The 16,698-nt window shown below is 37.2% G+C and overlaps 1 protein-coding gene across 2 annotated transcripts in view; it reads left to right on the plus strand.

Annotated features, from left to right (window-relative positions):
- GRID1 (glutamate ionotropic receptor delta type subunit 1) overlaps nucleotides 1–14,160 on the plus strand; it is a 2,576,795-nt gene extending 2,562,635 nt beyond the window's left edge. Inside the window, exon 15 of one of the 2 annotated variants that reach the window (XM_044056599.1) lies at nucleotides 13,732–14,160. In XM_044056599.1, the coding sequence (XP_043912534.1) occupies nucleotides 13,732–13,950 (219 nt within the window). In that variant the 3' untranslated portion in view covers nucleotides 13,951–14,160. Of the gene's footprint in view, nucleotides 1–13,654 lie in introns of both variants that reach the window. The other variant, XM_044056600.1, reaches the window with a different exon arrangement.
- Nucleotides 14,161–16,698: the final 2,538 nt, after the last annotated feature.

Raw genomic sequence — 16,698 nt, forward strand, 5'->3', positions numbered from 1 at the left:
CTTGTTTTCTACTGGTGAAAGAAGTTTGAAACCTCTAAATAAGTTTAATTTCTGGTGCAGTCACATTCCTCCAGGATACCTTTCATCAGGTTTTAAAGCTGAAGTGTACTTGGTAATACATTGGACAAACTGGTTAACTGCAGTTTTATAAATATCAGTAAACTAAAGCAAAATATCTCCCAGTGATACACTATGTACTGTGATGCAGTGGTCTTTAGTACTTAATATTAAAACTAATAAAATAATAATTTGAGTTGCCTAAATACTTGAGTAGATAAAATAATTATATATATATATATATATATATATATATATATATATGTGTGTGTGTGTGTGTGTGTGTGTAGATAAAATAACTTTCCTCATTGCAGGATACCAGGTCCAGAAATCTATTCTGTATAATGATTAATTTGCTAAAGGTATATCATTTAAACCCTAAAGCAGTTCTAAACATTCTTGGAGTGTTGTAAATATTCATAAAAGATATTTTGGAATAAATTGATCAATAAGCATGATCGAAGTGCAGCTGTCTGTAATCACCAAAATTTGAATACCTTCTAGGCAGTTGAAGAACTTTCAATCTGCCCAACTTCTTTATTTAGAAAAATAACAGGGTTGAAATTAAAGGCATAAATTATGTTTTTCTTTGGCAAGGACTGTTAGTAAAAGAACCTATTAGCCTAAGAAAGGAGTGATTGCATAAATTATTCATTTTAAAGGATTTTAGTCTGCTACCTGTATGAATGACAAAGAAACAACCTGGCAAGAGGAAAGAAGAATTTTCAAAAGACTCTCACCATGAAAATATTATTTCAGTATCATCTGGTAAGCCCCAGTGATATAGCCCGTGACTAAACATATGAGATGATATGGACTTGATTCTAAAAGACTTGGTCTCAGTGTGAGTTATTTAGTCAATTGTAAACCTGCTTTAAAGATAGGTCTTACTCCAAAGTAAGTCACTTACACTTAGAGCAAGTGTTTTGGAATCTAGCCCCATATACTGATAGCTGTGGTAGTAAAGTAATGTTGACTAGTGTTGACTATGGCAAATAACAAATTACAGAAGTTAACTAATCCTTGCCCAGTATAGCAGGTGTGGTACGGCAGTGTACAGGGTGGGCATGACTGTTAGACGTAAGAGAGGCTTTTCAGAAAGTCTTCCATTCTAAATATTGTTTACAGCAAAAGAGCAGAACACCACTCACTCCGATATTAAGAAATTACCCTTGTATGTAGATGGCTGCAGAAAGTGAAGGATAAATTATTATGACCTGATAGAAAAATACTGTTAACCCTATTTGCAGAGGCACCATTTTCTTTTCTTTCTTTCTTTGTCAACCAGTTGGGTGGGTTGGCCCCAAGATCCTTTTCATCCATAACCTGAATGGTGAAGCAAAGCAATTTACACATATAAAATAAATCACATGAAGTATGTTGAAAAACAAAATAAAAAAAAAGCCAAAAAGCATTTACAATAGAATGTAAATAAGCACCTTAAATGGAAAAATTACATATGCACTGATAATACAGATGAGATAATCAAGTTAGATATTAACAGTGGCACAGCAGATAGTGTTGGTGCCTCACAGCAAGAGGTTCCCCTCTTCAATTCCTGGCTGGGGTGCCTTGTGTGTGGAGTCTGCATGTCCTCTGTGTGTTTATGTGGGTTTTCTCTGGGTGCTGGTTTCCTCCCATATTCCAAAGACATGCATTACATGAATCAGTCGCTCTAAATTAACCATAGGTGTGAGTGTGCATGCGAGTGTGTGGTGTGGAACTACAACAGCAGACCTAGCCACCTAGTGGTGTAAACCTTGGCTCAAGATGATTGTCACTGGTGAAATGACACTCTGAGCCCATCTGCAAAAATGGGGAAAAAAGGGGTTGTGGATGAATGAATAATCAAACTAAGCCTAGTATACACCTATGAGCCTACGAACCTAGAAAGAGTACTTACAAATGATAAAATACATTTAAGTGGTACATGCAAGGTCTGCATCTTGTGGTGAACTTGTCCCTCTTATAATGGGACAAGTAAAGTATCATCATCATCATCACGTATATGGAATATCACGCAGCATATTAACGGAACCAAATTTTGTATATGGCAGAATTAATATATTCTTGTAGTGAGTCATGACTATAGTAGTTAGATGAGAAAGAATCCTAGGGTGTTAGTAGTAAGAAGAGAGTGAGATGTTGGAAGAACTGTATGAGAATATAATAAGAAATCAATGAAGGGAAATTAGAGGCAGAGGAGAGAAACAGGGATAAGAGAAATTGGAGAAAGGATCATTAGGGTGGTAGTTTAGCAAACATGTAGAAAGCCATATTTACATGTTTGCATAACTGATGCTTTCAGTTTGTTCTGAAGAGTCTACATTGAAATAAGCATTACTAAAGGTTGCTGCTGTGTGGTGTGTGTTGTGTAAGATTAACTTTTGTCAAGATTGCAAGCGCAATGGTAGATTTCTTTTAGGTAGTCATAAAGTGTGTATCTGAAAGCTTTGTAATCAGTAGCTGGTCTTATTCATGGAAGACTGCTTCACTTATTGGGAACAATTTTACTAAACCATCTTTTTATGAGGGCCAGATTTATCGAGGGCCTTGCAGGGTTAAGGACATTGCTATATTGGTTTCATAGTGAGTATTGTGATTGTTTTACTTGCAATTTAGATACAACAGAGGGGCAGTAGCATTCGTGGGGGATTTTGAAGGATAAACCAGATAAGAGGAGACTGGATCTAGCTGCATTGAATAGGCAGTTGGCTTTTTTGGAGAGATAAACTGTAAGGCTTATAATGAATGATTCATAGATCTGTTTATTGAATCATTAGTGATTTGTATTAGATTGATGTTATGAGCTTGATGTTGGTCGACTTCAGTTAGAGCACATTTTAGGTTAGGAATTAATGCATTCTCAGCTGATGGTATTCTGACTTCTGCAGTGAGATGGTTAGAAAGATAATAGATTGCTTTAAGCTGGGAAATAATATCTTTAGTGACATTTGCTATGTGATTCCTTAGGAAAAGTGTTGAGTCAAGTGTAAATATTTACATTACTGGACACCATACATGGTGAAATTAGTGGAGGTGACAATTTTTAAGGGACAGGAAGCAGTGTGTGTAGTTCATATCCTGAATGCCATGAGTGATGCTTTGTTTTTATTTATTATCATTGTTTTTTGTTACCATGTGGAGTGTTCTTGTCATACTTATAGTTCTGGGGTATTATATTCTCTTTGCATAGTATGAGATCATCTGCATAAAATGCGATATTTGTGGAGAGTGTATTCATATTAAGAATGGAGAATAATGGGATGAAAACCAGTCTGTTTGGCACTTCTCTAGTAAGCTGGCCTTTAGTTATGATTAGATTGCCTGTTTTGACTTTAAACGTTCAACTAAACATGAATGAAAAAATTATATTAGAGCTAAAACTGAGTAATTCCATCTTTTGTAGGAAGATTTGGTGGTTTGCTCAAAGGCCCTGTTAAATTCTATAAAGATGGCTCTGGATATATGTCCCCTTTGCAATGCTGTCAGTAAGAGTAGTATGACCAGCTCTGAACCACTGCTGTGAGTATTTCTTAAGCCTATACTTGTTGAAGCATTCATAATGTTATATAGCAGTTTTTTTTTTTATTTATAGTAACAGGACAAGGAATAAAGATTAGGCTGGATTATTATTTTTTAAGGAATGGATGTTATGTGGGATTGTTTAAATGTGTGTGGGGGGGGTAATTCCTCTGTTAGTGAAAATATGGACTACAAGTTTGGAAAGTGTTTATGCACAGAGTCTGGGAAAAGGTGAGGTGGATGCTAGGATTAGGGTTAATTTTCCTTTTTAATTTTTCAAGTCATTTTCTTACTTCCCTTGTTGTCACTTAAAAAAAAAACAGAAGAATGTTTGTTGAAGGAAGAAAGAATATTAAGATAAGGACTAGTTTAATAAGATGCTAGATTGTGACAGGTTGGTAGGGTCTGCAGAGGAGGCATCTGACTGGAATGCTTATCATGGCTATAAAGTCTGACAGGTCTTTCTTATTCATGGGTTTTTTTATAGTGGGCCCTGTAGGAGAATCATATAGGACATGGAGGTTAGAGGCTTTCCAAAAAAAGGGAGAACAGATGAATGATTTTGAGCAAGGAAAGGGCTACACTCATTGCTCAGGGCATTGTGTTTATAGATATTTCAAATTATGTGAATCTGTGCCATATGAAGAAAGACGGGTGGCCGTGGTGGTGCAGCGGTTAGCGTTGCCGCCTCACAGCAACAGGTTCTCTGGTTCAATCCTTGGCAGGGGTGCCTTCTGTGTGGAGTCTGCATATCCACCCTGTGGTCATGTGGGTTTCCTCTGGGTGCTCTGGTTTCCTCCCACACCCCAAAGACATGGTATAGGTGGATTGGATACTCTAAATTGGCCGTAGGAGTGAGAGTGTGTGTGTGTGTGTCTGTGTGTGTGTGTGTGTGTGTGTGTGTGTGTGTGTGTGTGTGTGTGTGTGTGTGTGTGTGTGTGTGTGTGTGTGTGCCTTCTGTGGAAGGTTGGGTGCTGGGCTGGCAAATTGACACCATAAAACTCCACTGCCATTCATGAGCGGACAGGTGATCTGCTGTGGCAACCCCTAACTGGGAAAAAAGCCAAAAGAAGAAGAAGAGAGTCTAAATGACATTTTCCTCTTGTTGAAGAAAAGGGTATGAAAAGTAATTTAAATAAGACTGAGATATCTGTGGAGTGATCTAATTCTGCTAAAGAGCTTACGATACTCCACTCAAGGTCCTAAGCATTTCATAGGCTCATAGGTAAGTATTAGGCTAGCTGCCCTTGCAGGCCATTTTAAGCTTAGCCAGTTTCCCCTTTTTGTGCTCAGAATAACCAATTCCATTTGGTTACACATTAGCCTTACCTATACCATGTTCAATAATTATATACTACCCCTAATGAGAAGAACTGGTATCATACCATAGATAGTTTGATGTGACCACTGCACCCCCACCCATGCACGGCACAAAGTATTTAGAAACTGCCTCTGTCCATTAGGCAGTCCTGGGTAAGGGAGCCCGCAGGATATTTTGCAGGGGGGTGCAAACCCAGAGCCCTGCCCACTCACCCCCATGCAGCCCCCCCCCCCCACGCAGCCCCCACCCACACAGCCATTTCAGTGTCCCATTACTTGGCTATTTCTCCCCAGTTGCCATACACACTGTTCAAAACTCTATGTGCATACTGTTTTATGCTCTACTTCTACGATATTACAGATATTTCAGTTTAATTTACAAATTTTATAGCACAAACACTGATAGACATTTGACAATGAAAACAGACTTAGCATTAAAACTTCTCTATCTCTGCAAATCACATTAACTGAAACAGCATTGAAACCCACATTCAAAGAAAATGCATCTGGCCATTGGTAGATTAAGTTTACCTTTGGGCTGTTTTCAAATCATTGGCCTCTTGCACACATTTTAGGACCATGCAAAAGTTCTTTAATACAATCAGGAAGCTGAATCATTTCTAATATATAATAATTTAGTTATATCCCTTGTTAAATACAGCACCACTTGATAGAATGTATTTTAAATTTATAGTTTTGAACATTTTCCCAGTAAGCAATGAAATAAAACATATGAACCAATAATGACAAACTGCCCAATTTAATTTCAACCATAAAAGGCCACTCAAACGTCTGTCATTACAATCCGCCAATATCAGTCAATGTGCACCATTTCTGCAGAAGTAAGTCACCTGAATAATTCCACATTAAAAAGATCTGAAACTAATGAAGAGATTGTTGCTGTAAAACAACTTATGTCAGTGTTTCATCTACAAATTCAGTGCCCATTGCCCTTGAAGAATAAATCGCCTATGTCTCATTAAAAGATATGGTAAGCTGGTATATTGCAATAGGGAATGGGTGACAAGCTGAAAAAAGATGTTCATAGTTACTAGGCATCTCATTCAAATGAGGACATACTCACTACTGTCACACCCCCACCCCCTGAAAATACAAATTTACATGCTGTGTGAGTAGAAGCTACAGCCCTGTGTATCAAGACGCACGCACACTACCATCTTTAACAAAATATGAGCTACCCGTATGGCGCACTCCTACAAACTCCAAAAAAATGTTACAAACCTACCTAATGAGAACATGACAGTCCATGTGTGCCTCCCCAGAGAATGAGCTTCACCGCAAAACAATACAGAAATTCAAATATATCCAGTTGCAGAACAATGAAGCTACCAAAGCAAATATGCAAACTGCACATTGTAAATCAGTGTCCCAGCTTAACCAGAGTAGGGTGTCCATCAACATTATACCATACAGCCAAATCACTACCATTGCAATACCTAAAAAGTTCTTCCAAAGTCTTGTCAGTCAACGTCCCTCAGCTTTAACTGTCCTATTTTTACAGTGACACATCAGCCTGCCACAAAGCACTCAAACCACCACTAAAGTTATATATTAAAACTAGAAAGTTAAAACAGCAAATGAAATTCCCTGAAAAATCACATACTCTGTATAATATGTTTTATTGCATACAATATACATACATCTTATTCATTATCAAATGTAAACTTTCTTCATATTGAAATTATTCCAGATGAGTACATCACAACTAGACTTGAGATCTCTCAGTCAGTACTACCAAACATCTGTTACTATTAAAGAATGGTTAATATTATACCCATTGACCTTCCAAGCCACTCATGACATCAAATACATGTTACTGTGGTGTAGCTTAGAAATACATTTTTACATGCCTTCTACAATGCAATCACACTACTCACCTAATATGAAAATGTAAGTAATGTATATGACATTATCTGTTTATATGTGTTGACTGGAATGAAGACATTGTATGGAGAAAGTTAACATAGAACATAAACTTGATGCTGGTAGCAGGGATACTGTAAAAATTTGTACTAAAACTTTTTTTTTCCTGACTGCAATAATGCTGAGACTGAAAGGCAGATGTAGTTTACTTTTGGCATTTTTTTTTTGGCACAGCTAATCTAGTTTATGTACAAGTATTCAAGAGGGGAAAAAACAGCAGCTCACACAGTCCTCTCGAACATGTCCATACCACAGATTTTTTTTTCGACTGAGTTTTTAATTCTAGAGAATGTTATCAAACAAGCATTTTCTTTTTGGCTTTTATAAGCATGGAAGCTACCAGCATGTTACAGTTATTTGTAAAATATAACTCTCAAAATCTTATCTCCAGAATTAGGCCTAACTTAATAACAATTGAGAAAAATGGCTCCCCCAAGAGATGTTATTAAAACAGTTGGTATTAATAACCTAGAATATCTCAAAATGTCTAATTAAAACATACACACATTTTGAACTACATGTAGGGATAGCTGAGAGGTATGCCGCAAAAATACAGAAGAAAAGTAAAGCATTCTGCAGAGAAAACAGTGAAAAGCATGGAGTGGAGCGATTTGGTGGTGAGTAGTCGCATGAGTTGCACTATAAACCCCTGATATTTAACCTAAAACCCACAATTCTCGAGGGTCAAGCCCTAAGCACTTCTTCACATTAAAATGATCACAACACACATGAAAACATAACATGTACGTGTTGTAAAGGGATCCCTTGTTTAAAGAATAATGAATCTACAAGTACAAAAAAAAAACTATTTGATATGAATGTTCACAGCAGCTTGACTAACCTAAGTTTCAGTGTTTATTCTACAGCTACAAACTCGATAAATATATGTGGAACACACTTTATTTGCAGAATGAATTCATACCAGTATGCACAGTTCAGACCCACTTAAAATATTGTTCCACCAAGTGCGTGATCTTGATCTATACCTTTTCGAAATCTCAGCTCAGACTGGAGGGTACAATCTGCATACAACACAGTGTAGCGTGTCATTTTGTGCAATCATTTCTTTTAAGAAAGCAAATAAAAAGAAAAACTGCTGCAAAAGCACAAAGGTCAAATAAAGCTCACCTACTCCTCTACAACCACGTTGACTATAAATCTGATGGAGCACTTCTCCATACAATAAGTAACAGAGGGGAGCCCTTCTCCTGCATAAAATAAGTAATGGAGTTTCCTTACTGTGAGTAACTCTGGCAGCATAGCGTGCAAGGATGTGATCAGAACAGAACATAGTGTATTTCCGCGCACACTTAGTATTTAAATTAATTCACTTTAACGTGCGATGCACGCATGAGTCCTCCGTAAAGAAAAAATGATTACTAAGTGGAAATGATAGAAAAAAGTGTATTTTGCCAAATCATCACAGATAGCTTTAAGAAAATCCAGGGGGGTGCAAGTGCACCCCCTTGCACCTGCCTGCGGGCTCCCTTGGTCCTGGGTTAAATTTCTGTTTCCCATCCATAGATCTAAGTTGCACTTGAATACCAACAGGGATGAACTTTGGTTTATGTGGATGCTCATAAAGAGTTCTGGGTAATTCATGCAGGGGCACTAAGATCTTTGCTACATCACAATTAACAATTCTCAAATTCATATAGTCATTTGATGCATTACCATAAATCATTATATTAAGATTAGAGTTGGTTTAATGAGGAGCAGACAGTGAATACATCTGAGAAATTGAGAAGGTAGGCAGGAAAGGCTTCAGTATATTTTAGATTAACTGACATTTGAGTTATTTGCTGTACCTGAATTCTTGACATTTGAAGTGATATAAAAAACAAAAAAGTACAAAAGGAACATCAGTTTTTAATGTGGAATGTAACAGAGGTTTGCCAACACCATACATTTGTAAAAATGTCAAGTGCAACGTGTGCCAGAAAGAGATGACTACTCAGATATTTAAAAGTATTACAGCAAAATAATATAATAGAAAAAATCTGTGGCAGATACTGTATTAATCTCATTTTAAAATGGATATTTAAAGCAATATTATTAAAAGCGTACTATATATGTCACATAGCCTAACAACAAAATACAGAGCTTTAGAACTTGCACAGAAAATAAAATCCCTAATACTATGTATTATTTTGAGATTTTAACCTGATCTCAAAAGAAAACACAAGGCATGAAATCATAACTAAAACTAAGGGCTAGATAAACCCCTTACCAAGCTACACACCAGATGCCAAAAATGGTGTACATTTTAAGATACACGGTCAAAGTTTTAACAGGCCTTGCATTATGATCCAAATAGTGCACTGAAAAGTTTCACAGACTTACTAAAGTCTAATTAAATTAACACTACAGATATAGGCAGCTCCTGACTGTACAGCAGATACTCCTGGACGGTTCCTGACAGAGTCCCATTGTGTCTTTATATCTCTCTGTCAGAGACTGCCACTCATATTGTTTCATATCTAAGGCCTAGCTACTAGATCAAGTTTTGATATAGCTAACTACAAATCCTACATCCTACACAGTTTATTTCTTTATTTTTATTCATTTACCAGAATAATCTCAGTGGGATACAATGTAACCCCTTTTCAGTGGGGACCTGGGGAGAAAAGCTCCTGTACAAAATACATTATTAACAAGAATTGCTAAAAATGAAAATGTTAACTAATTTAATTCACTAAGTTTAAAAAAGCTAATTCTACATAACAACCGCCTAAACAAAAAACAATTATTTATTTGTATTTTATTTATATATAATTACTGCAAGAAACAATGAGCATTGAATTTCCATACCAAATGATTCAGCCAACAAGTAATTATAATCTTCAGATATCTTTTTCCTCCATCTTTGATAGTGTTACCCATCTAAAACATGTGTGTTTCCAGTGAACTCCAATATCACACTTTATAATCCTGCATTTTTGTGCTTTAGATCCCTTCTATCAGACCTCCCTGCAAACCAGACCAGGCCAGGCCAAGCATTGCTGGATGCTAACTTCCCCCTATCTTGAGACTAACTAGCTAATCTTTGTGTCCTGAACACATGTGGCATGAATCACAAATATGTTAAACTGGGTCATTCCTTACATTGGATTATATAGCACTCTACTGGATACGAATCTATTCTACTGGATACGGATCTATTTTTGTAAGATAGTTTTGACTATCACACCTCTGTTCTGCTCAGCCAGCCAGATGTTTTTCAATTTACCAACTAACCCCAATACCACACCACTTAATTACCCCCTCAAGCCTTCTATTATGTGTGCACTAGTGACCTTACTGAACTCCAGATATATCTCAGCTACAGGGCTATGTCCACCCCACTGGAGACCAGTTTGGGTCAGGCTGTATAACCTTTTTGAGTTGTCGCATAGAATTTTTCCAGTAAAATTGTCCTAGGATTGAAATGAAAGAAATCAGACTATTAAGAGCTTTACCAATTAGCGATGAAAGGGTAACTATGTAAAGTGAGGACAGCAAATAGAGAGGACATATAGATTTCAGTAAAATGTGTTAACTGGTATGAGTGTAACATTTCTATAGTTAATTTAAAAAGAAAAACTGCTGCTTTGCTTATACCAGTAACACACAGGTTTGTATACAAAACAATAATGTAAAGGTATAATATCATTATATTATTGTGCATGTACATATTATGCACAGATAGATTTTCCCAAATATATTATCAGCATCTTCACATTTTGACAATCTTTGAACATAAAACCATTACCGTTCAGTTGTCCAATGGTAGCCTCAGCTGAAAGACTTCCCTTAGCAAGTCTGAGATTTATGCAATATCTGTGGATTCTCATTTCTGTGTTATAATAATATATACCACTTGCAGTGTTGTATACCAGGGCAAACTGATCCACATGCAATACAAACAGCTACTAGGCAACTTCTGGTTTTCTAGCATAACTTTTGAATGATTCTACAGGGCCTGACTACCTTTATAATGGCACCTGTTTGAAGATGTTATGTCAGTGTTATCCACAACTGCAGTATGCAGTTCTCAGAAAATGAACAACCTCAAACAGGCTTTGGAGCCGCACTTACCAGTGGGAAGCATAATCCTTGTGTAGACCATCAGAAATTTTCAAACTGATCATATGAATGTCAGCTAAGGTTAAATGTGGAAATGTGTGAGGTTATTCACTTTATAAGATGAAATTCAAAGAACATTTACACACCAGGTGGCCTTGTAGGAGTGAACTGAGAGAAGAATGAAGGGGGAACCAGTTCTGAAGTGATAATTGCCACTGGCATGAACAGTTCAGAACAGTATGACTCAGAAGTGCCTACAGTCAAAATGTTTTGGCAATGCATGCCTAGGGAAATGGACTCTAGAGGTATACTCTGTTTCTTATTGTACAGGGCACACTAGTAAGGCCATATCAGAATTAGTTGTCCTATTTTGCCAGGAAAATCGAGAAACTAGAATTTTTGGTATTGTTATTACAAAAGATGATCGAGAAAAATGGTAAGAAATATGGCAGGGCTGAATTATAAAGAAATATGCAAAGCCCTTGACAAGGATGCACAGTTAAATACCAAACTATGTATAGCTGCATGATATTAGGATAGTGTATTATCAGGGAGAAAATAGGTGTGATGAGATGCATTCAGAAAACGAGAAAAAGATGAAATCAAAGGTGGCATATAAGACAGCGCAATGATGCAATATGGAAGACTGATTTTAGAAAATAGTTCATGTAATACTGGTATGATTCTTGAAAAAATGTCCATAGGGAACGTATGGGTTCACTTGGTACAAAAGTGAAGGAAAGGTCAAAAGCAAATGCATAATGATTAGATGAGGGATTCAATTTGTCATGCTTCTTGTTTCTGTCATTATCATCTTATGTTTACATGTTTCATCCCTACAAAGTTGCCCTCTTCACGTGCTTTTTAAATATTTTCTGTTATATTAATAGAACACTTGCTATTTAATAGATGGTTGTGTGACAACTGTTCTGCAGGTAAGAATATCATGTTAGGTACTGCCTACAGAACTAGTTAACGTTTAGGGCACAAGATAAGAGTCTTTTACACATAACGTTGTTTGAAACATAGATTGCATAATATATAGATTGTATAATAGATTGAAAATATTGCAAAGGATGATCACAAAATGTACCTGTATTGCATAATCTAAAAGTAGGCTGAATCATTTGTAACTGTATTTATTAATGAAGATATATGGTCGCATGATACTGAGATATAATATTTTTCAAGTCTTTAAGTCTAAAAAGAACTTTTAACTGCCTAGTGCAGTGGGTGAAAAATATAAAACTTACAGCTGAATAGTATTTCTATCACAGGCATCTCTTCGATTAATAAATTGGTTGCTAACATCTGGAACTGGCTATCCACAGACACTAAATTAAATAGAAGTGGAATGTTTGTATATTAGTTTGGGCTGGTTACATTGGTAGAAAATGATCGTTTGGCAATGCCATGGGCAGGCTCAGTGGATCTATTCGATTGATTCTTTGCTTATGAAGGTATAGATAACGTATGAATCTGCAATCAAAGTACATATTATCTCTGCTAAATTCGCAGCTCACTGTAAATATAATCCTTGTCCTTTATACATGAAAGCACAGCCCTTTTGAGTACAGTTAAAACTGCCATGACAGTATTACACTTTATTTTGCTGGGTTTTTCTGTGTTTATACATGCTGCATTGCCACTGAATGACATTTAATACATAAACATGTGCCTCACATAGCTAAAAATACAACAGGTCTTACGGGCACATAGGCGGTTTACCTACTGATGGACATTTTCAGTCTATAGAAATTTTATGCCAAGTGTATGTTACCTATAAAACTGGAAATAGGTGCTGTCTTAACCCTTGTAATGAATCATTTGCAAACCAATCTGTGCATTCAGGAAGCTGTGGGGAGTTTTAATATTTTTTTATCAACAGGGACATTACTGCCCATTGTTCAGTGTGTATACCTAAAATGCACTCAAGCTGTTAAACACAATTACTATGACACTGATGTAAGATCAGCCGGTATTAGTATCTGTAAGAAATTAGGTCATTGGTCACAAACTATCCCCTGCCCTTTGAATAAAAAATGCCCCCCGAGCAGTCAAAAGCACATAAGTTCTGTGAGCGTATATGATGATTACACAAGCATCACACCTGTGTTCTTGGCTCGTAGCATTTCCTCCATGGTATTCTTTATCACTAGTATCATAGACATGGTGACTAGTGTGCTTATATGCATAAGTTTGGACATTACACTTTTTTCACTGCCCTGAAACTGTGTCACTTCTATGTGCAGGTTAAAATGAAATGACCAAGCATTTTATGAAGGTGTTGCTTTTTTTGTGTGGGACTATTAGTGAATTTGTTTATCTGTGTGTGCGTGTGCATGACAGTGTGCATGCTGTAAGATAAAAAGAATATATGTGGGAAGGTATGGTGTGTATGTGTGTAAGAAGATACATTGTGTGCGCGCGTGTGTGTGTGTGTGTGTGTGTGTGTGTGTGTGTGTGTGTGTGTGTGTGTTTGTGACAGAGAGAAGTTATATTGTGTGTGTATGTGTGTGTGTGTGTGTGTGTGTGTGTGTGTGTGTGTGTGTGTGCGTGTACAGATAAAACATGTGTGTATGTGCATATATATGTGAGAGTCTGTTAATTAAAGAGAATAATATGAGTGATAAAGTTAACATAGGAAATGTTTTTGCTTTTGTTTGGTAATTACACTGTGGTTATATGCAGTGGTACCAAGTTGAAAAGAAGGATTGGATAAATGTGTTTCTTTTTGCCCCAGAAGTGAATACAAATGATGGTGAAGCCATGTTTCTGTGCACTGACATATGTGATGCCCCCCTTCACCTGTTGTTGCAGGACGACAAGCGATTGATTGACACCACAGGGCTTTGGAAAGGGCGGGCATGGCATGCCTCTGAGAAAACATCTACTACAGTTCAGGATAACAGCTCAATCAAGTACAGCAATGATGAAGATTGGCCAGGACATGATGAACAGTGTGAGATGTGGACAGGATCAAAGCTCCAGCAACCAAAAGGACTACCGACTGGTGGTGCAGCCATCACCGCTGTATGAAAAAGCTGCCATTATTTTGTGTTCCATGGCTCTGGCTCATTGTGTGCATCGGTCCAGTCTATCATTAACACCACGGGCTGCATTGGTTTTTCCAAGATGCCAGGATGGCAATGTTCTGGCATAATGTCCCAGCAACTGTGGCAAATATCCATGGGTCTGAATTGCTGCCTAGTATTTCAGAGTAGAATAAATTTATATATTTCTACATAAGCTAGCTGATTTGTGTATTTCTTCATGAGTGCAATGTTATGCAATATTGAATACTGCACACATTTTGATGTGTTAGTGTCTTTGCTCAGCCAGGTAAACACAGGTCCTTGCTGTAAGAAATATATACACAGGTTCCAAAATTCGGAACAGTTCCTAAGAACACATTCTACTGAATGGCATCCTACTAATTATGAAACAAGACAATCACAGTACAATGAAAACAAAAGATAACCACATCAACAGTTCTCTACATTGCAGCATTGTAATCAAAACATGAGAGCATTTCATCTGATTAATCAGCAATTAATTCAGGGACTGCATGGTAACCCATGCACCAAAAGTCATATTCATTGACACAACATTATTAATGAAATCATGCAACCATAACGTATGGGAAACAACTTGATTATAATTCTAGTTTACTTTTTATACTGTTGCACAGTCTCAGTGTTATAATACTTAGGTACTCTGAGATGTTGGGACACTGACTGTACATGAGGGTATAGGAAGATGTGTCTCCCTGCAAAATACTGCTACTGTTTTCTTTATTGTGTTTACTTTCTTTTTTAATAATTCTGATTGTGTGATTTTTTTTTATTCTAATCGGTAAAATGACAACTCAAGTAATTTAATGTGTAGTGTACATTGAGAAGTTCCATTCATTACTTCTCCATCAATTAATTAAATCTGAAGACATGTACAGATATCTAAAATCTGATTGAAATCCACTATTTAAATATCACTCCAAAATAAAGAAAAAATGTATGGGGGTGCACTCCTCAAATCCCTCAAAGATAAGTATTATTATCTCTATGGAAACCATGTCAATGGCCAACAGAACAATGAAGTGGTATATATACATACACACAGACACATACATACATACGCATCTATGTTATATAGTTGAAGTTTCAAAACTTCGAACCTCACATCAATGAACTCATATGAGCAAAAAAAATTACTGCTCTGAGCAGGGGGGCAAGCCCACCTGCACCCCCCCACACCCCCTATTTATATATACCAACTCCGAGAACTCACTTCAGTGCAGAAAGGGAACATTTACCATTATACACGTGAAAATCCATTGACTTTCACCTTCGACCTTTCCGACGTTCGATCATATGATGTCGACCATCTATGATTCGAACATCGGAATGGTCGCTCATCTAATATAGACCCATACACACATATCTCTATGGTACAGTCTAAGCACTCCCAACACCACAGAGCAGGTCCTGCTGTATTTCAGTCAGTTCCTTTCTTCAGCTAATACATCATGCCAATTTTTTAAAGGCCCAAGTACAGTACTTTGCATTTGTCTGCTCCAAACATCAATTGCCACTTTTCAGTCCACTTAATCAACCTTTAAAAATCCTTCCTTAGACTGTATTCCCATCATTCATTGTGGCACCCTTCTTTGTGTTGTCATCAATGGTAATTCTGTTATGTTTCACTCAGACGTCTGAAATAAATACCCTGAAGTGTATTTGATCAAGAAATGAACGTTGTACTCACTGGTTACTTATTTCTAATAATATTCCTCTCAGAAAATATTTCTGTGTCCATTACCTTCAACCAAGCAGCAATCCATTTCTTCAGTCATGGACCTACCCTCAAATTATCAAGTGTTCTGGAAGCTGTCTGTGTCGGTCCAAATCAAAGGTTCTGGTGAAGTCTACGCACAGTCCCTCTATCTCTATTCCTCTTGCAAAGTTTTTGCATAACAGAAACAAAAGAAAAGTGAGTCATGTTTGACTAATGGATCCTCCTGGCCATGAACTGATTCAGCTTGTAGTCATGAGGTCTACTAGATCAGCAGCCAGCATTTCCCCTCAGGGCTCTTCCTATGACTTTCCCCTCCCACTGCCATTAATCTAATAGGGTTGTAATTCCCCCAGTTTTTCCTGTTACACCCCTTGTACAAGACACCACACTTGCTGTCATCCAGTCCTCATGCTCATCTGAATTGCCAAGGTTCTGCAGAAGATACATTTCTCTTCTGGAGCTCTTAATACTCCAGTCCGTTCTGAGTACACTGAGCACTCACACGTGTATAATCGTTTTTCTTTTTTGCACCTGTCCCTTACTGTCTACTCCGGTTTCTCATCCTCCTCCCTTGATGTAAATGGGGATGTTACACTGTATTAATCTACCAGCAATCTTGGCTTATCTACCATAATCACCAGGGTACTTACCTTGTACTCAAAATCTGCCTTCTGTCTTGCCTACTGTGATATGTTTCCTCCTCTTCCTCTTTCTCACCTTGCTTTGTAATTATTTTTATTTAGCCTGCTACTTCACCCCCCTCAAATTTCCATCATTATTGAAAAGCCTTTACCCTCACCCCACCTTGTAATACGCAACTTTTTCTTTATACAAGTAATGGACTCTGTCTTCCTGCATCACTACCTTCAGCTGCCCATCTATCTACCCAGCTATCATATGAGAGATTCATATTTGTTTACTTGCTTTGTTTTGGGTCTATTTTTTGTTCTTTAGTCTCCTGCTTAATCACCTTCCCACTTCTGGTTTAGTGAC

The sequence above is a fragment of the Protopterus annectens genome, chromosome 14.part0 (assembly GCF_019279795.1).
Source record: "Protopterus annectens isolate FY-2018-M chromosome 14.part0, PAN1.0, whole genome shotgun sequence".
Classification (NCBI taxonomy): Eukaryota; Metazoa; Chordata; order Ceratodontiformes; family Protopteridae; genus Protopterus; species Protopterus annectens.